General features: G+C 40.5%; 1 protein-coding gene across 14 annotated transcripts in view; it reads right to left on the reverse strand.

Moving 5' to 3' along the window:
• The window catches only part of PARD3 (par-3 family cell polarity regulator), a 629,285-nt gene that overhangs the window by 137,100 nt on the left and 470,682 nt on the right, over positions 1-21,503 (reverse strand). For 13 of the 14 annotated variants that reach the window (XM_036842192.1, XM_036842191.1, XM_036842188.1 and 10 more), the window contains one exon: positions 21,202-21,444. In XM_036842192.1, the coding sequence (XP_036698087.1) occupies positions 21,202-21,444 (243 nt within the window). Of the gene's footprint in view, positions 1-21,201; positions 21,445-21,503 lie in introns of those variants that run through there. The other variant, XM_036842193.1, reaches the window with a different exon arrangement.

The following is a 21,503-nucleotide window of genomic DNA, read 5'->3' on the forward strand; positions in this document are numbered from 1 at the left end:
CCCTCTCTGAAATCCCAAACACACGCTTCCGGTTTTCCTGACATACCCTACACCCCGACAACTGCCTTTTCTGTGCTGCTGCGGAGTTTGGTTTCTTTGTTCATGCCCTGATTTAACATATTTGAATGCCTATGTACCAGGCCTTGGAATACAGCCATGAACAAAATAGACCCAAACTCCTACATTAAAATGGAACTCCATTCCAGTTGCTAGAGATGAATGACAAACACAATTTTTCAAGTGTGAATATGCCATATCATCACGTCATAGGCACTAGGCAGAAAAATAAAGCAGGGAAGGTGGTGAGGGAGGTCAGGGGAGGACGGGGGGAGACTAGTGATTTTAAATTATTTGTGTGTCCCCATAGCAGCGAAAGCCCCTCCCCCACTGCTGCGGGGACAGAGCCTGGGTCCCTCAGAGGAGTGGGCTCTCGGCATAGAAGTGACCATGAGAGCATTCCAGGTGGTAGCACCTGGGACTCACTCCCTCCTCAGGCCTGAGGCTCCAGCGATGCCCCAGAATTCGCTTGGAATGACAACCGACTCGTTGTCACCTGGCCTACCTTCCCCTCCCTGACTAACCGTCTTCCTAGTGGCCCCCTTCCCACTGTCGGCAGTGATGGCCCAGGAGAAAACTCATGGTGCTGGCCAAGTGCCAGCATGGGGCACAGCCCAGAGAGCACTCCAGCAGGACACCAGTCCACGGGAAAGGGTGAAGCCTGTCCCCACTGAGATGTCCCCACAGAGATGTCCCCACAGAGATGGGGGGATGGCAGGGACCTGCTTGTATCTTCCTCAGTCCTGGGTTCTTCCAAGACAGCAGAGTTTATCACCAGTGCCTACGGGAAGCATCATCGTTACTTTCACCCTGTTTTCTCATCTCTCCAGGAACACAGCCTCTTCCACCCCTGCGTACGCACATGTGGGTGGAACTGGCACAGTCATTTGACTTTTAAGCATTTTTAAGAATGGCCTAGGTGTGAAGGTGGAGAAGTGATGGTCTCACACAATTGCTGTAAAGGAAGTCCCAGTGAACCACCAGGGCATCACCACCCTTCCAAATCAACCAACCCACTGCTTCAGTTATCAGCGGATGGGATTGCTGGAGGCTGTCAATTCCTCAGTCAGCAAGGACAACACTACACCTACATCCAGGTGGCCTTGATCTAGTACAAAGGCTGGAAATCTTGTAGTAAAACCAAGACAATTCAAAGATGCGCTGATTTTTCCAAGAAACCAGGGTAGTATGTTTTGGGTTCACTCATTACAAAGAGGGATGAATGGGATTCTCCCAGGGGCAAATAAAATTCCTTAGAAATCACGTTAGAAGGAAAACGACTAGATGATGACTCCACGAGATCTGTCCATCTTCCTGAACCGTTTTCGCGAGGCAGATTGTGTCTAGAAGATGCTCAACAGATACTGTACCCCCGGTGCTCCAGCAAAGCCTGCAGAAGCAGCAATATTGCGAATCCCGTGGCATTCAGAGTCACAAATGGCCAAAACAAGAATTTCAGATTCCTCCAATGCTACATTGAAGACATCACTATTCTCACGAGCCTGCTTTGGAACTGATCCGTGAGGTCGGCATCACTCACAGTACCGGAGCCGCCCACACAGAAACCACCCGGTTCCCGCCCAGTAAGGTCTGCAGCATCTCTTCCCATGTCGGCTCCGTCTTGTTATCCTGCAGCCCTCAGTGTCCCACATGCAGGAGGGTTCAAGATACCAGGAGCCCTAGGGGCTGGGCGAGCCTTCCTTGCTGATACCCCATACCACTTTTCAAAGCATAGACCACTCAGAGAAAAGCTACAACAGTTCTGCCACTGGCTCTTAGGGGCAGGAGGGAATCAAGGAATTTATACAGTAAAGTGTTGACCATATTTAATATTTGCCAGGCGCATATAAATCCAGCAGGTAAACCAACTAGGCTGCACCATCAGTCAAATCTCTATAAATACACATATAATTATATTACTCACATTATCTATTATATACATGTTATAGTGCTGACCCATTTAGGATGGAGCGCAAGCACAACACCTCTTAGAAGCCCCTCCTTCCCTGACCTGAGCCAATCTCCTTAGCATTCTATTGAATTCTTATCACTCTGGGTACAATACGTTTCGTGGTCTGTCACGTGACACCAAGTAAGAGGAAGTGGGAGGTGAATTTCTTATTCAATTCTGTATCCCAGACACCTCCCACGCCCCTGTACACTGCAGCCGCCAAATAATTGTTGGGGAGGGGAATGGACAGCCATGGGGGCTGGAAGAAGAACAGGTACAAGAATCTGGGGCTTGTTCAAAGAGCCCTTAAAGATTTAGCCCTTGAAGATTTCACAAAGCTTAAGCATCCAGATGAAAGGAAAGAAGGAAATGGAAGAAAAAGAGAATAATTCGAAATAAGTATTTATCATCAGCTTTAGTTTCTGTCACAAAGCAGGTGATTTTTTAAGTCATGCTAATACAGCTTGCAAAACCAAAACCGAAACTGGAACTCTCCTGCATCGGAATTAGAATTATACAGAATCGAAGTCATTTCTAGGTCCTCCTTTCCTCCACAGGCCACACGTGACTGTGAAATTTAGAGAAAACCCTCATTCCTTAAGAAACGGAGGGCCACCTGCCAGAATTTACCATCCTCGTCCGAATCCACAATGGCTGGGAGTTTCGTGGAACTCCCTGGAGTCTGTAACTTGTTCCACAGATACCCCATGGCCCCCAGTAAGCCCCAGTTCCTCTGCATCCTGTTCATCTCTGCTCCCAGTGTTCTTCAGAATTCTAAGCGCCATCTGAATTTAAAGCAAACTTGGAGTGAACATTTTACTTTACCACTTCTCTGCCTACACGCCTGACACTGGTCCAATTGATTATACAACCTTCAAAAGACAAAGCAACTATTGCTTTTCAAACTTCATACCTGGCATTGAATGACCCATTAAGTATCAAAGCAGAGACCAGAGAAGAGAAGCAAGAGAAGCAAAAGATATCTGGTATTTGGTGGTCATGCAGATTATCTGGAGAGACTTGTCATGACAATCGGTAAGTTCTAGTATGCCAAACGTTTTCCTTAAAGTCACAATTTCCTTCATGGAAGACAACGCTATACTTTTATTTTTTAAATATATTTTCACAGTTCCAGAATTATATGAAGTCTGCATGAAAGTATAGCAGGATTTTTCTTAGACAGGTAATTTGTAATTATTTTAGACACCACCATTTACAACTTTTGAAAATCTACGAAGAAATTTGTCTTTCCCCTAGTAAATTTTTTTAATACACATTTATAGTAGAAATGGGATTTTAGGAGGATGTCTTTGAAGGGAATTTAGGATAATCCTTTTCTATTCCAGTGGTGTTGAGATCAAAAAATGTGTCTCATCTAAACAAAATTTAAGCAAATTGGATATATACCTAAATGAGAATGAAAACAATTGTTTTTTTTCTTTTTCTTTTTGGCTTAAACAGCACACGTTTATTTCTCACAATTCTGGAGGCTGGAAGTCCAAGATCAAGGTGCCAGCAGATCCAGTGTCTGGTGAGGCCTTCTTCCTGGTTGACAGATGGCTGCCCTCCTGTATCCTCACATAGCTAACAGCAGAGAGGGGAAGCAAGCTCTCTTGTCTCATCCTATAAGAGCATGAATGCCATTCATGAAGGTTTAATCCTCATGACCTCATTACCTCCCAAAGGTCCCACCTACTGATACCATCACATTGTTGGTTAGGATATCAACATATGAATTTAGGGGGACACATTCCATTCCTAACAGCCCCTATAGTAAAAACAATTTATAATGTTTAAAAACTAAAGGTTTGCTCACTGGAGCACTGGTAGCCCTTCATCTGAGTTGCTGGGTGCTCTTTAAAATTCAAAGTATGGTATCTTTGAACAGAGCCTTTAATTCAGGCTTTATGCTATTTCCTCTACTCAGACTGACATTACCGATCCGTTCCAAGTAAGCACGTTTTAGTTTGGATTCATGCACACCCAGGACATCCTCCAGACTCCTGAAGACGTTATGTTCTTCATTTCATTTGGAGAATCGGAGCTGTGATGTGAGCCAGGATCACTGGCCTGTTATTCCTTGGTTTGCTCCAGGCTCAGTCAGGCTCTATCCACGGAAGGTTAACATCTCCGGAGCCTGGGCCAGGCAGGCCTCTCTGGGAGATAACCAAGAATTTCCCTCAAAACATGGGCAATAAAGATGTGCAAATCCAGGCTAAGGCTAGTTTCTTGCCCGATAACATCTGCTTAACTTTTTAAATTATACTAAACTTAATTGTAAAAAAGGTAAGCTGAAAGAGCCACCTGCCCTACCAAAAGGAACCACCTTGGAGACGCTTACCCGGGCCCAAGGCATTTTGTTTCAAGGACAAATATTTTCAAAACTCTGTATCCCTAAGGATTCAACGATATAATCCCTGTATAGTTTATTGACTAGAAATAATAATGAAAGGTATAAAGTGATACAGAAAATATAGTTTTAAAAATATTTGTTTTGGGGAATTCCCTGGTGGCCAAATGGTTAGGACTCTGTACTTCCAATGCAGGGGGCATGGGTTCAATCGCTGGTCAGGAAACTAAGATCCTGCAAGCCGTGTGACACAGCCAAAAAAAAAAAAAAAAAAAAGTTGTTTTACAGAAATGTATATTTATAATAATATTTATTCATTCTATTTATTGAGTCCCTTTTATGCAATTTTAAATGCATATTAAATAATTACTACAGATCCACAGAATATATGAATTATCTAATCATTTTCTGTTCTGTGACAATACAGAAGTTTTGGAACTTTCACATTTTTATCTAAACATCTATTTTAGTGGAAGAATCTAAGGACTTCCTTGATTGGAAAAGACAACAAACATCATTTTTAATCAATTACTGCTTACACAAAGTTACACAAAGTCAACCAATGGGGCACTAAAGGAAGGAGAGGAATGAAACGGCAAATAAAGAATAATCAAACAGTTATCCACACTGAGGGCGGGGGTGCCCAAGGAAAAGCTCTAGAACGTCTGGGAAGTTAATTTAAAAATGGATTTTGGATTCAGATCTTGATAAGTCTCCCAAGAAGTTGAAAATGCATCTCACAACAGGGCTCCACATAAATCCACATAAATGAATTTATATTGAGTTGATTGATATTCTATCCTGGTGCAAGAGCAAGAAGGAAAAAAGCACCAACCTAAGACCACTAAATACCAATAAGATTGGCACTTGAATCCACAGGTTTGGACTGTCTAAAGGACAGAAGAACCAAGCAGTTGGTCAAAATAAAAAGATGAGTTACTGTGCTGAGCTGCATGTAAAGCAGGATCTTAGCGCTTCTGTTTGAAGGCTAAAATCAAATGAAATACCAAGCAGCTAAAGGGAATTTCCACCAGTGTGGCCAGCTCATCATCAAAGACCCAAAATTCAGTGCCTTGCAGAGGGGAAGACGTTAAAACAAAACAAACACGCTATGCTGGAGGACGATTTGCCTGATAGGTACCAAGGTCTAAAATAGTTTCTGCTTATCCTGATACTTCTGCAGAATATTTAAACTTTCTCTAAGGCTAAAATAAATATATAAATAAACAACCCCCATTATGCATTACTTCTCCAAATAAATTGTGGTTTCAGGCAAAGTTAATCAACAAAAAGAATTAAAAAAGAAGTCTTTAAAATTAGCTATGACCTTATTTATGGCTTCATTACTTTCGAGATTTCAGTTGTTGGGTTGTTTATGTCACCTCAGCCTTTAATTTAATTGCTGCATCTCTAACTATATTAGAATAGCTTAATGAATGGTGATGGCTTGTTTTAACTCACCAAAATTTAACATTTGCAGAACATATAACACCAAAGAGCCACTTAATTCATCCATGTATTAGATGAAGTTGGATTTATACTTTGAGACTGATCCTCTATTTGGAAAGTATGATGTGAGTCAACATGACACAGCCTGACATGATTAGGGATGAGGCTGAAACAGGAGGTCTTAGGGCCCATAAACCTCATGCTGAGGGCTTGGACTGTATCTTGGAGATGATAAACAGCCACAGAATAATTTTAAGCAAGAAAACGAGATATCAGATTTTTATTTGAGATAGAAAACTCCAGGTATGGGGTGAAGTAGGGATTTGAGAATAACAAGACTGGAGGCTGGGGGAAGAGTTACAAGACTACTGCCAGCTTCCATGTGTAGCGGAACAGAAGGAGAGAAAGGGTTTGGAATTATTTGGGATGTAAAATTGGTAGGCCTTTGTCATTGACTGATGTCTGGGGAGGGAGGCTGGCTGCAGAAGAAAGGCTTGGTCAAGAGTAAATGTGTGGGTGGTGACAGCATTCACTGAGATGAGGCTGATGATACTAGAGGAGATCTGCACCGAGAAACAATGAATTTCGTTTTGGATGGGTTGGGTTCAGGTGCCTGGGAGGCACAGGAAGCATGTGCTGGTAGCTAGCTCCGAGAACCTGGGGCTTACAGAGAGGGCTGGGCTAGTGCAGACTGTGCATCACCAGTGCCTCACAGCAATTAAAACCAAAAGGAGAGATTAGGAACCAAGATGGCGGAGTAGAAGGACGTGCTCTCACTCCCTCTTGCGAGAACACCAGAACCACAACTAGCTGCTGGACAGTCATCGACAGGAAGACACTGGAACTCACCAAAAAAGACACCCCACATCCAAAGACAAAGGAGAAGCCACAATGAGACTGTAGGAGGGGCGCAATCACAGTAAAATCAAATCCCATAACTGCTGGGTGGGTGACTCACAGACTGGAGAACACTTATACCACATAAGTCCACCCACTGGAGTGAAGGTTCTGAGCCCCACGTCAGGCTTCCCAACCTGGGGGTCCGGCAATGGGAGGAGGAATTCCTAGAGAATCAGACTTTGAAGGCTAGCAGGATTTGATTGCAGGACTTCGACAGGACTGGGGGAAACAGAGACTCCACACTTGGAGGGCACACACAAAGTAGTGTGTGCATCAGGATGCAGGGGGAAGGAGCAGTGACCCCAGGGGAGACTGAACCAGACCTACCTGCTAGTGTTGGAGGGTCTCCTGCAGAGGCGGGCGGTGGCTGTGGCTCACCATGGGGACAAGGACACTGGCAGGAGAAGTTCTGGGAAGTACTCCTTGGCGTGAGCCCTCCCAGAGTCCACCATTAGCCCCACCAAAGAGCCCAGGTAGGCTCCAGTGTTGGGTTCCCTCAGGCCAAACAACCAACAGGGAGGGAACCCAGCCCCACCCATCAGTAGTCAAGTGGATTAAAGTTTTACTGAGCTCTGCCCACCAGAGCAACAGTCAGCTCTACCCACCACCAGTCCCTCCCATCAGGAAACTTGCATAAGCCTCTTAGATAGCCTCATCCACCAGAGGGCAGAGAGCAGAAGCAAGAAGAACTACAATCCTGCAGCCTGTGGAACAAAAACCACATTCACAGAAAGACAAGATGAAAAGGCAGAGGGCTATGTACCAGATGAAGGAACAAGATAAAACCCCAGAAAAACAAGTAAATGAAGTGGAGATAGGCAACCTTCCAGAAAAAGAATTCAGAATAATGATAGTGAAGATGATCCAGGACCTCGGAAAAAGAATGGAGGCAAAGATCGAGAAGATGCAAGAAATGTTCAACAAAGACCTAGACGAATGAAAGAACAAACAAACAGAGATGAACAATACAATAACTGAAATGTAAAATACACTAGAAGGAGTCAATAGCAGAATAACTGAGGCAGAAGAACAGACAACTGACCTGGAAGACAGAACGGTGGAATTCACTGCTGTGGAACAGAATAAAGAAAAAAGAATGAAAAGAAATGAAGACAGCTTAAGAGACCTCTGGGACAACATTAAACACAACAACACTCGCATTATAGGGGTCCCAGAAGGAGAAGAGAGAGAGAAAGGACCAGAGAAAATATTTGAAGAGATTATAGTCGAAAACTTCCCTAACATGGGAAAGCAAATAGCCACCCAAGTCCAGGAAGCACAGAGAGTCACATACAGGATAAACCCAAGGAGAAACACACAGAGACACATAGTAATCAAACTGGCAAAAATTAAAGACAAAGAAAAATTATTGAAAGCAGCAAGGGAAAAATGACAACATACAAGGGAACTCCCATAAGGTTAACAGCTGATTTCTCAGCAGAAACTCTACAAGCCAGAAGGGAGTGGCATGATATACTTAAAGTGATGAAAGGGAAGAACCTACAACCAAGATTACTCTATCTGGCAAGGATCTCATTCAGATTCGATGGAGAAATCAAAAGTTTTACAGACAAGCAAAAGCCAAGAGAATTCAGCACCACCAAACCAGCTCTACAACAAATGCTAAAGGAACTTCTCTAAGTGGGAAACACAAGAGAAGAAAAGGACCTACAAAAACAAATCCAAAACAATTAAGAAAATGGTCACAGGAACATACATATAGATAATTACCTTAAACGTGAATGGATTAAGTGCTCCAACCAAAAGACACAGGCTTGCTGAATGGATACAAAAACAAGACCCATCTATATGCTGTCTACAAGAGACCCACTTCAGACCTAGGGACACATACAGACTGAAAGTGAGGGGATGGAAAAAGATATTCCATGCAAGTGGAAATCAAAAGAAAGCTGGAGTACCAATACTCATATCAGATAAAATAGACTTTAAAATAAAAATGTTACAAGAGACAAGGAAGGACACTACATAATGATCAAGGGATCAATCCAAGAAGTAGCTATAACAATTATCAATCTATATGCACCCAACATAGGAGCACCTCAATACATAAGGCAACTGCTAACAGCTCTAAAAGAGGAAATTGACAGTTACACAATAATACTGGGGGACTTTAACACCTCACTTACACCAATGGACAGATCATCCAAAATGAAAATAAAGAAGGAAACAGAAGCTTTAAATGACACAATAGACCAGACAGATTTAATTGATATTTATAGGACATTCCATCCAAAAACAGCAGATTACACTTTCTTCTCAAGTGCGCATGGAACATTCTCCAGGATAGATCACATCTTGGGTCACAAATCAAGCCACAGTTAATTTAAGAAAATTAAAATCATATCAAGCATCTTTTCTGACCACAATGCTATCAGATTAGAAATGAATTACAAGGAAAAAAACGTAAAAAACATAAACACATGGAGGCTAAACACTACATTACTGAACAACCAAGAGATCACTGAAGAAATCAAAGAGGAAATCAAAAAATATCTAGAGACAAATTACAATGAAAACACAACAATCCGAAACCTATGGGATGCAGCAAAATCAGTTCTAAGAGGGAAGTTTATAGCAATACAATCCTACCTCAAGAAACAAGAAAAACCTCAAAGAAACAATCTAACCTTACACTTAAAGGAACTAGAGAAAGAAGAACAAACAAAACCCAAAGTTAGCAGAAGGAAAGAAATCATCAAGATCAGAGCAGAAACAAATTAAATAGAATCAAAGAAAACAACAGCAAAGATCAATAAAACTAAAAGCTGGTTCTTTGAGAAGATAAACTAAATTGATAAACCATTAGCCAGACTCATCAAGAAAAAGAGGGAAAAAAAAAAGAAAAAGAGGGAGAGGATTCAAATCAATAAAATTGGAAATGAAAAAGAAGTTACAACAGACACCGCAGAAATACAAAGCATCCTAAGAGACTACTACAAGCAACTCTATGTCAATAAAATGGACAACCTGAAAGAAATGGACAACTTCTTAGATAGGTATAACCTTCCAAGACTGAACCAGGAAGAAAGAGATAATATGAGCAGACCAATCACAAGTAATGAAATTGAAACTGTGATTAAACATCTTCCAACAAACAAAAGTCCAGGACCAGATGGCTTCACAGGTGTATTCTATCAAAAATTTAGAGACGAGCTAACATCCATCCTTCTCAAGCTCTTCCAAAAAATTGCAGAGGAAGGAACACTCCCAAACTCATTCTATGAGGCCACCATCACCCTGACACCAAAACCAGAAAAAGATAGTACAAAAAGAGAAAATTACAGACCAGTATCACTGATGAATATAGATGTAAAAATCGTCAACAAAATACTAGCAAACAGAATCCAACAACACATTAAAAGGATCATACACCATGATCAAGTGGGATTTATCCCAGGGATGCAAGGATTCTTCAGTATATGTAAATCAATCAATGGGATAAACCAGAGTAACAAACTGAAGAATAAAAACCATATGATCATCTCAATAGATGCAGAAAAAGCTTTTGACAAAATTCAACACCCATTTATGATAAAAATTCTCCAGAAAGTGGGCATAGAGGAAACCTACCTCAACATAATAAAGGTCATATACGACAAACCCACAGCAAACATCATTCTCAATGGTGGAAAACTGAAAGCATTTCCTCTAAGATCAGGAAAAAGACAAGGATGTCCACTTTCACCACTATTACTCAACATAGTATTGGAAGTCCTAGCCACGGCAATCAGAGAAGAAAAAGAAATAAAAGGAATACAGATTGGAAAAGAAGAAGTAAAACTGTCACTGTTTGCAGATGACAGGATACTATACATAAAGAATCCTAAAGATGCCACCATAAGACTACTAGAGCTAATCAATGAATTTGGTAAAGTTGCAGGATACAAAATTAATGCACAGAAATCTCTTGCATTCCTATACACTAATGATGAAAAATCTGAAAGAGAAATTAAGGAAACACTCCCATTTACCATTGCAACAAAAAGAATAAAATACCTAGGAATAAACCTTTTGTCTAGGGAGACAAAAGACCTGTATGCAGAAAACTATAAGACACTGATGAAAGAAATTAAAGATGCTAGCAACAGATGGAGAGATATACCATGTTCTTGGATTGGAAGAATCAATATAGTGAAAATGACTATACTACCCAAGGCAATCTACAGATTCAATGCAATCCCTATGAAATTACCAATGGCATTTTTTACGGAACTAGAACAAAAAATCTTAAAATTTGTATGGAGACACAAAAGACCCCGAATAGCCAAAGCGGTCTTGAGGGAAAAAAACGGAGCTGGAGGAAACAGACTCCCTGACTTCAGACTATACTACAAAGCTACAGTAATCAAGACAATATGGTACTGGCACAAAAACAGAAACATAGATCAATGGAACAAGATAGAAAGCCCAGAGGTAAACCCACGCACCTATGGTCAACTAATCTATGACAGTGGAGGCAAGGATATACAATGGAGAAAAGACAGTCTCTTCAAAAAGTGGTGCTGGGAAAACTGGACAGCTACATGGAAAAGAATGAAATTAGAACACTCCCTAACACCATACACAAAAATAAACTCAAAATGGATTCGAGACCTAAATGTAAGACCGGACACTATAAGACTCTTAGAGGAAAACATAGGAAGAACACTCTTTGACATAAATCACAGCAAGATCTTTTTTGATCCACCTCCTAAAGTAATGGAAATAAAAACAAAAATAAACAAATGGGACCTAATGAAAGTTCAAATCTTTTGCACAACAAAGGGAACCATAAACAAGACGAAAAGACAACCCTCAGAATGGGAGAAAATATTTGCAAACGAATCAACGGGCAAAGGATTAATCTCCAAAATATATAAACAGCTCATGCAGCTCAGTATTAAAAAAACAAACAACCCAATCCAAAAATGGGCAGAAGACCTCAGTAGACATTTCTCCAAAGAAGACATACAGATGGCCAAGAAGCACATGAAAAGCTGCTCAACATCACTAATTATTAGAGAAATGCAAATCAAAACTACAATGAGGTATCACCTCACACCAGTTAGAATGGGCATCATCAGAAAATCTACAAACAATAAATGCTGGAGAGGGTGTGGAGAAAAGGGAACCCTCTTGCACTGTTGGTGGGAATGTAAATTGATACAGCCACTATGGAGAACAGTATGGAGGTTCCTTAAAAAACTAAAAATAGAATTACCATATGATCCAGCAATCCCACTACTGGGCATATACCCAGAGAAAACCACAATTCAAAAAGACACATGCACCGCAATATTCATTGCAGCACTATTTACAATAGCCAGGTCATGGAAGCAACGTAAATGCTCATCAACAGACAAATGGATAAAGAAGATGTGGTACATATATACAATGGAATATTACTCAGCCATAAAAAGGAACAAAACTGGATCATTTGTTGAGACGTGGATGGATCTAGAGACTGTCAAACAGAGTGAAGTAAGTCAGAAAGAGAAAAACAAATATCGTATATTAACGCATGTGTGTGGAATGTAGAAAAATGGTACAGATGAACTGGTTTGCAGGGCAGAAATAGAGACACAGATGTAGAGAACAAACGTATGGACACCAAGGGGGGGAAGCGGCAGGGGTTGGGGGTGGTGGTGTGATGAATTGGGCGATTGGGATTTACATGTATACACTGATGTGTATAAAACTGATGACTAATAAGGACCTGCTGTATAAAAAAAATAAATAAAATTCAAAAATTAAAAAAAAAAGAAAATGGCCTTCCACCATTAATTTTATAATTTCTTCTTCTTTCCAAATTTTGGTTAAATTTTTAAAAAATCAATAATATGGAAATAGGATGAGTTATTCATTACAAGTACTGACATTAATATTGTTTTTCTAAGAGCTGAAATTGTCTTCTTTTATTAAAGGTGTTAATTCAAAAAAAAACCCAAAAGGAACGTGTAGAGAATAGCAGTGGTCCATAGCTATTCCCTTAGGGGATCCAAAGTTAGGGGACAAATAGAAGAGACTCTCTAAAGAGACAGTGAAGGAATAGTCAGAAAGGAAGGAGGAAGCAAGAGAGAGCAGTATTGTACATAGAAACTAAGAGAACAGAGCTTCACGGAGGCCAGAGTGACCCAGAGGGAAAGAACAGAAGTGTTCACTAAACCAGGAGTCCAGGAGGCCACTGGGAAACTAACACAGCACGGTTGCTGGAACCAATGCCCACAAACCTACTGCCTTAAGATAACTACAGTTTATCATATTTGGGTGCTGGAGGTCAGAAGGCTGAAATTGGTTTCACTGGGCTTAAACCAAGGTGCTGGCAGGGCTGGTTCCCTCTGGAGGCTCTAGAGGAGAATCTGCCTTCTGGCTTTAACCACCTTCTAGAATCCACCGCCCTCCTGGGCTCAAGGCTCCCTCCTGTCTTCACAGCAGCAGCCTGCATTTTTTTTTTTTTTTTTGCACATTTTAAAAATTTATTGTGGTAAGAACACTTAACATGAGATCTTCCTTCTCAACAAATTTTCAATTTACATTTCAACAAGCATTCAATACAGTGTTTTGATCTATGGGCACAATGTTGTATAGCAGATCTCAGGAAGCTTTTCATCTTGCATAACTGAAATTTCATACCCATATATTAGCAATCCCCCATTTCCCTCTCCCGCAGCCCTGGCAACTATGATTCTACTCTTTGCTTCTTTAAGTTTGACTATTTTAGATACCGCATATAAATTTGAGTTATGCAGTATTTTTTCTTCTGTGATTGACTTATTTCATTTAGCGTAACGTCCTCAAGGCTCATTTTTGTTGTTGCCTATTGCAGGATTTCCTTTTTTAACCTACATCTTCAAGTCTCTCTCCAACCTTGACTCTCCCACCTCCTTCAATTATGATCCACTGGGCCCATCTGGAGAATCCAGGGAAACGTCCCCATTTTAAGATCTTTAACGTAATCAGATCTGCAGCGTCCTTTTTCCTGCATGAAGTAACATATTTACAGGTTCCAGAGACTAGGGCAGGGGCATCTTTGGGGGACCATTATTATGCCTACCATGTGGAGTGAACAAGATGTAGGAAAGAAGAAACAGCAGTCTCTATCAATCCTAGATTAATCTTTCAAGAAGTCTGGATTAGAAGTGAAGAGGAAAAATAGGGCAGAGAATAGCCAGAGGTTAAAAAACAATTTTTTTTTTTTTTAAACAGCATGATCAGGACATCATGTTCACCAGCTACGCAGAAGTGACAGCAGAGACACACAGGCTAAGAAGGGACCAGGAGGGAAGCCTGAGGAGCAAGGCCCCTTGCAGGGGTGGGGCTGGGATCCAGAAGGGTGCTCCCAGGCCCGGCCAAGAGGAAGGAAAACCCATCCTCAGCAAGCAGGGAGAGAGAGGTGGTCCAGGCACAGACAGAGGAGGTAGATGGAGCTGGCCAAGGTCAGAGATGGGTAGCGGGGACACTTAGATGGGGCCAGGGTGGAGCTCATTCATCAGCAAAACATGTGCAAAACACATGTTACAATGAGACGGATTCCATTTGAAAATCACTTTCTCACATCTCAAGAAAAGCCGAGATTAAAAAAAAAATAACTAAGTAAATGTAAGTAAATAAAATTGTATTTGACTTTTTCAATAGCAAATACAACTTTGTTATATGACCCAACCTTTTAAAAAGAGCACTTGTTTAATAACAGCCTGTAGCTAAGAAAATTAGTTTTGTTCTGTGTTTGCCAGACTTCTTTTGACACAACTGGATTCCGGTTTTTAATGGGGGAAAAAACAAGTTCACAGAGGTCTTTTCTTTTAAAATCGGCATTTTCTCTTTAGTCGTAAAATGCATGCAAAAAGCATATGATTATGGTATTTATGTTTCCATTAAGGTGTCCTCAGCAAGCTGGGGGAGTCTAGCCTACTATTTTCCTGCTATTTAGATTTACAGCAGCGCAGTAACTGTTTTATTTCAATTATGTTTGAGGACAATGCTCTCTTGGTGGCAAATGATTGCATGGTGACAGTCAGCAAATGTCCATTAGAGCTGTCTTTCTGTGGAGTTTTTAACTACAGATTCTGGGATCTGACTATAAAAATATGAATTGCATAGTGTCCTCAAATAAATAAAAAACATTATTGACCGACATTCCATCAATTCTTTGCTAGAATTCAAAGCACACGAAATTTTGAATTGAAACTGTATAACTTACATGAAAAGAAACTTTTTGGTAAGTGTCAAGAAACACTGAATAAAGTTTATGAATAACACACCTGCAGGCTGACCTTTTGAATAAAATGATGATTCGGTCATAGGTGAAAAATGGGCATTTATGAATGCCCAGTCAAAGCTGTACCCAATATGGAAATTATAAATTATAAATTATTTCACCTCTTCACTGTAAAGAGACCTTACTAAACTAACCGATAATGGAGTTCCAGTTTGTTTTTGATTAGCCCAAGAATAGTACTGTTCAAAGGGTGGATGGACCAATTGCATTAGTCAACTGAGGTGCTTGTTGAAAATGTGAGTTCTTAGTCCCCAGCCAGATCTACTGCATCAGGATACCAATGGGTGGAGGTCAACACTGGCGAGAAGCACTCCACGTTCTTGATATACATGCCAAAATGTGAAAGATCACTGTTCTAGAATGCAGGCTTTCATAATTCTTAAGAGCATGATCCCTACCTGCCTGGCCCACCAGAGGACAATTTGATGTAAAGAGGAATGTCAACATTTTCGCCAAGGTTTGAGAAGTCCAAGCCTCTGTATCTCCATGGAGCACTGAAGCTTGGAATCAGCAAAACTTTCATGAAAGTAAAACAGGAAGAACTTCAAAGACTTCCATGAAAGTACAAAACGAATACCTTCAAATTCGCAAAAAACAGACTGAAATTGATGACTCATGTCCTGACACCACTATCCCCCTAACTCATTCTCATATAAGCCATTTTTTCAGTACCCACCATCTACTTTTTCTTCCAAGTATTTATACTATGGAAGCAATCTGGTATGCCTCACACTGAACTCAATAAGTCCTAATTTAAAGAGAAATGGTTCATGATATGATGTGATTTATGGAGAATACTTAGTGACCAACCTACTTGATGACTGAACTGTGGGCATCAGAGAACTGCATCCCCACACTTTTATATGTATGTTAAGTATAAGGAATAAAACCATCTTTATTCATTCCATTTTCATTTCTTGCTTGTTTCTGTATCCGCATGGGGACGCTGTGCTTTCCTGAGAGTAAGTGCCCATTGCCCAACTTATAATACCAACAGCGAACACCTAAATAGTGCTTACTGTGGACCAGGCACTGTGCTAAGTGCTTGAAAGATATTAACAAACTTAGTCCACCCCAAGCCTAATGAGGTAAGTACCACTATTATCCCCATTTTACAGATGAGGAAAATGAAGCACAGAGTTCACACTGATGGTGGACGAGCCCAGAACCAAAGTCAGGCAGTGTGTATCTTGGACATCACACTTAGCTGCCTCTGATTTTATAACAGGGGACTTCCCTGGTAGTGCAGTGGGTAAGACTCTGCACTCCCAATGCAGGGGGTCCAGGTTCGATTCCTGGTCAGGGAACTAGATCCCACATGCATGCTGTAACTAAGAGTTCGCATGCCGCAACAAAGAAGTCCGTGTGCTGCAACTAAGACCCGGCGCAACCAAATAAATAAATAAATGAAATTTTTTAAAAAAGTTTCTGATTTTACAACAGGATTATTGATAGAGGTAAGAGAGAGTGGTATATCAGAGTTAAGAATGATAAATGCTGTCAGTAACACTGCACTGCAAATTTGAAAGCTGCTAAGAGAGCAAATCTTGAAAGTTCTCATCACAAGGGAAACAATTTTTTTTAATTTTTCATGGTGACACGTGGTAACTATATATTGCACTGATCATTTCACAATGTGTACAAATGTTGAATTAGTGTGTCATACACCCAAAACTAATACAATATTGTATGTCAATTATACTTCAAATACATCAATAAAAAAAGAAGGATAAATGCTAGCAGATATTTGATTGATAACATTTCTTTAAGTAGAGGCTAGCAGAACGAAAGGCAGAAGAGATTATTGAATGACACTGAAGAATCTCACAATTCTTACTTAATTTCACAAAATATTGTGGCAATGATTTGACTAGGGGGTAGTTCTCCAGTGTGTAGACAATCTTGATATAAAGAGGATGATTCCCTTGGGCTCTTGTGTGCATGATTCCCTAAACTCAGAATGGTGTTGGGCATGAAACAGTACCCTGACAGAGGGAGACTTAGGCAAGGAAGGGCTCAGTTCCCAGGTAACAGGAGCAGAGTGTGGGCATCCCAGGACTGAAGCCACTGCTCCAGGGCCCAGGCTGCCTCCCTCTTCCTCCATGTGGCCTTCATCCTCAGCCTTATTACATGAGCCCCATCTAAGGGCACCATCCAAATCCAGGCAGGGAGAAGGGAAAATGGCAAAGGGAAAAAGCTGAGTCGGCTCTATTTTCATCAGGAAAAACCTAGCTTGGCAGTAAGTCCCATCCTATGAGACTGTGGATCCTATAAATGAGTCCCACTTAGCTCATTCATCAGAATAACGTCACATGGTCACCTCTTACTGCAAGGGAGCCCGGGAAATTGAAAATTTTAAGCTGGGCACATTGCCAGCCTGAACAAAATGGGGATCCTATTAGGTAAGGAAGAGGGGGAGAAGAGGTGCTGGGTAGGCGACTAGCAGTGTCTCCCACGGTAGGGGAAAAACATGGGAACACAGAGGCGCTGCATCAGAAGACATAGCAATCACATAGGAAATACACTCCGCCAAAGAGATATAGGACTAGGAATCATTTACAATAGCTACATCTTTGAGGTCTCTGGTTATAAGCAGGATAAAAGTAAGTTCACCAACACTTTTGTGAGTTTGAGCTTTGTTATTCATAGAAAACAGAAGGGTAGGGGCGACTTCTCTGGCATCCACCCAATATGAAAACTCAGAATGTTACCAAGGGCATTAATAAATAGTAGTAACAATGGCCAAAGGATACAGTCAGATAATATTTCGTGTGTCAATCCAATTAAACAGGCATGGACAATATTGCCAGACAGAGTATGAAGCTCTCCTAGAAAAAGCATTTTATAAATAATTTGTGGAAATTGAGAAAGTGTCCCATTTTGACATCAAATTCACAGCACTTAATAAATTATCCCTGGTTATTTCCACGTGGGACTACCAGATCCACATTTCCATTAGATCAATCAAAATTATAAGCAATGAAATTCAGAATATGGCTTTCTTACTGAACAATAAAAATCCCAGAACAGATTCAGGCTACACTTCAGACTGTCAACGGACTGGCAATGCTCCCATGAAATCCAAAAATTTGAACAGTAAAGTTCATCTGACACCAACGGCAAACTTGGGCGAAATTTAGTTAGTTGGTGGGAGTTTCTTTATTGGGTAAAAACTCTCTCTGAGGAGTTTCAAGTTTTATGTTTCCATCATTTAACTTTTTAGAAAGTTAATAGGAGCATATTCTAGATCATCTTGTGTGTTATTTCACTGTCTGAATTTAAGTTTACAGACACAGAGGCACCAAGAAATGCTACTTTTACTGTCTCGAGTTAACGGTGAGAGAAGCAGGTCGGACTTCATGCATTAGGATGCGTGGATGCAGCACACGGGTCAAAGGTCACGGGATACAGACATGCAAAAGAACTGCAGAATCTAACTGAGAAGAGTGATGGCTGAACTGAGTCAGCCCTTGGCTTGTGGAGCGAACAAACTGAAATGAACCAGGCATGAAGCATCCACCACCATATTCATGATTTGTGTGAGACTTTAGATTTTAAAAAAACATTAAATTAATGTTGTTCATTTGAATGTAATGGTTTTGCTGTTTTGTTTGTATTTAATTTGTAAAGATGTTTGTTTTTATAGTTACATAATGACCATAAACAGAAGGAGTTTGGCCCTATTTTATTTTTATACATATTTAAGTAACATTATAATCAAAACAATTTAACTCTATGCGGCAGTATCAAGAGATCATCTTTTAAAGGGTCTCTAGGCTACTCAAGTCTGAGAAACACTTTTTTACAGCTTTTACTCTGACAGAAAAAGGAATGGAGGTGATGCCATTATTTCCAAACCAAATGCAAATTCAATTATAGGTTGATGAAGAAATACTTTACAGGTGCCATAATTCCCAACTTTTTGGATTAGTGAAATCATTGTTCAATGGACAGCTTATTCTCTGAAAAAATAATAATTACAAAAACACAAAACATAAATTTCTGTGATCCATTTTTAAAAAAATAAATTATATCTCTCTTGAGTTGGACACATCTTAGAAAGTCTGTAGTCCAATCACCCTTCTGGGACACTAATACATAGAACTGTAAAATCCCTGACTCACAGTTGTCTGGGATGTGCCTGAGTGAGGCTGAGAGGGGCTTTGAACATACCGATGTGTATGATGTGATTCTGAGCTCTTCTCCCCAAGACCAAAGCCTCCTCTGGAACATGTTGCTGAGTGGGATTTTGATGGAAATGAATTAGGAGGCTGAGTTTCGGTCTGAGGTCAGCTTGGGGCAGAACTGAGTCTGCAGGCTGGGATGCTGGGGGGACCCTAGTAGTCAGGACCCTGGACACAGAAGGCCTTTGGAAAATCTGCAGAGATCTTCAGGAGGCTTAGACTCTCGTAGGGCACTGGGGTTTAAACGGGGGTTTAAAGCAACCATTTCTGGACCCCAGGAGCTGGAGAGACCCCTTCTGACTCCCAGCTCTGTCAGGGGGTATTTCTGAGCCATGTGAATAATCACTATAAGTCACTGTCTTTTAGATTTTCAAACTAGATGTGGAAAGTGCTGAAAATGGTCAATGTTTTTATCAATGATCAATAACACGTTAACGAATTTTCTTTTAGTTCCTCCAGGAGGTACTAACTGGCAGTGCCAGTGTTGCTGCCGTGCCTTCTCCCGGGAAAACACTTGCCACGGGGCATCCATGGCCTTCAAGTGCGATTTGACCTTTGACCAACAGCTTTCACAAGTACAGCAAAAACCTAGTAAAAGTTTCTTAAGAAAATGTCACTCTCTGATAATAACCTTATTCTTTGAATCCTGATACATCCGTATTAGACAATAAGCACAGTGAACACCAAAGGGGTTTAAATAAACCATAAGCCTCCTATGTTAACTTACAAGGCTCACTCATTACAATCAACACCAAATAGATCTTCATAAAACAATTTTTAAAAACGCTAAAACCACACAAAACCAAACAAAAAAGAAAGAACAGAACAACAATCCGACTAGCTTTCCCTAAGATCTGCTTCTCCTTTTGCTACTCTTTAAAACGTTTCTATCTGGGTTTGCCTGAGGGTTACCTGTTGCCTTTGCAAACCTATATTAAAAATAGCTGCAAGTAAATAGCTAAAACATAGACAGCTTGCAAAATAAAGCAGCCAAATAACACATGGGTGCTAGAGACAAAGGAATTCCAACGCATCTCTAGTCTTGTAGGGGTTCATAAAGTACAGCACCAGCATCAGACCCGGGAACTTGTTAGAAATGCAAATTCTCAGGCTCCACTCCAGTCCTACGGAATCAAAATTCTGGTGAAGGGTTAATCCAACTGTGTTTTAAGAAGCCCTCCAGGTATCTGATGTGTGCTAAAGAAACACTAGTTTGAAGTGAGACCTAATATTTTTAAAGCCTAGCTTCATTATACAGCAATGATTATAAGACGCCACTACAAGATGGGATGGAATGAGTGTATTCTTTATGATGATAGTATGCATGTGTTTCAAATAAAAAGAAATGAATATTATTTTCTTCATGAACTAAACTTTATATGGTGCTTGAATACATAAATGAAGGAGCTGAAGATCTGTTTCTAAATTGTTTCAGATAAAATTTGAAATAAATATATAACCATTAACATAGGGTCAGCATTGCACTCCTCTGTGCTACACTAATATACACAGTCAGACCTGTGGTCTGTGGCTATTAACAAGCAATTTGAAGACTGGCTATACTATACATCTCATTCACTAATTCTTTCATGATATGAAATCATGTCACCAAAAAAAAAAAAGTGGCCCAAATCAATCATAATTGGAACAAATCATGTCACTGCCCATCTATTTAACTACCACGACTAGAGGCTCTCCTAGCAGTAAAAGGAAATATGCCTTAAATAGAAGAACCATAGTTTCAAGTTTGCTTCTTATTTGAGTTATAAACTACAGGTAGTTCTCCCATCTGAAACCACTTTAAAACAAGATGACATATTTGGGGATCATGAGACAAGCTATCAAAATCTCTACTGCTCCTTCCATTAGGCTTCAATTTGTGTAAACTCAATACTCTTAGACACAAGGGGTTTTTAAAGGCCATTAATAAAAGGCAGTTCTAGTTTGAGAATTGATGAACAATCTACTCCCTTGTCACAAACTATATAAAAGTTGATTTGGAAGCAATACCTTGACTGCTCCAGGAGCCTACCTGTCTGCAGGTAAAGGTTTGGAATTCCGCGGCTTCTTCACTTGGGCATACAAAGCATCCATCATATGCCCTTCTCTCGGGCTCTGGGGTCTGGTGCTGAGAGCCATGGAACCTTCATAGGAAGAAATTCCCCCGTACATCAGCTCATCATCACAGCCAAATGTCCGATGAAATTCTTGGATTTCAGCATAGTCACGCTCCCGAGCCTGTCGCTCCCTAAATTCTCGAGTTTTGGCTTGAATCCTGTAAAATTAGAACAAGTTGGAACAAGAGAAACTATGCCTTTCCTAAGAACTGCATAT

Source organism: Balaenoptera musculus, chromosome 2 (genome assembly GCF_009873245.2).
Source record: "Balaenoptera musculus isolate JJ_BM4_2016_0621 chromosome 2, mBalMus1.pri.v3, whole genome shotgun sequence".
Taxonomy (NCBI): Eukaryota; Metazoa; Chordata; class Mammalia; order Artiodactyla; family Balaenopteridae; genus Balaenoptera; species Balaenoptera musculus.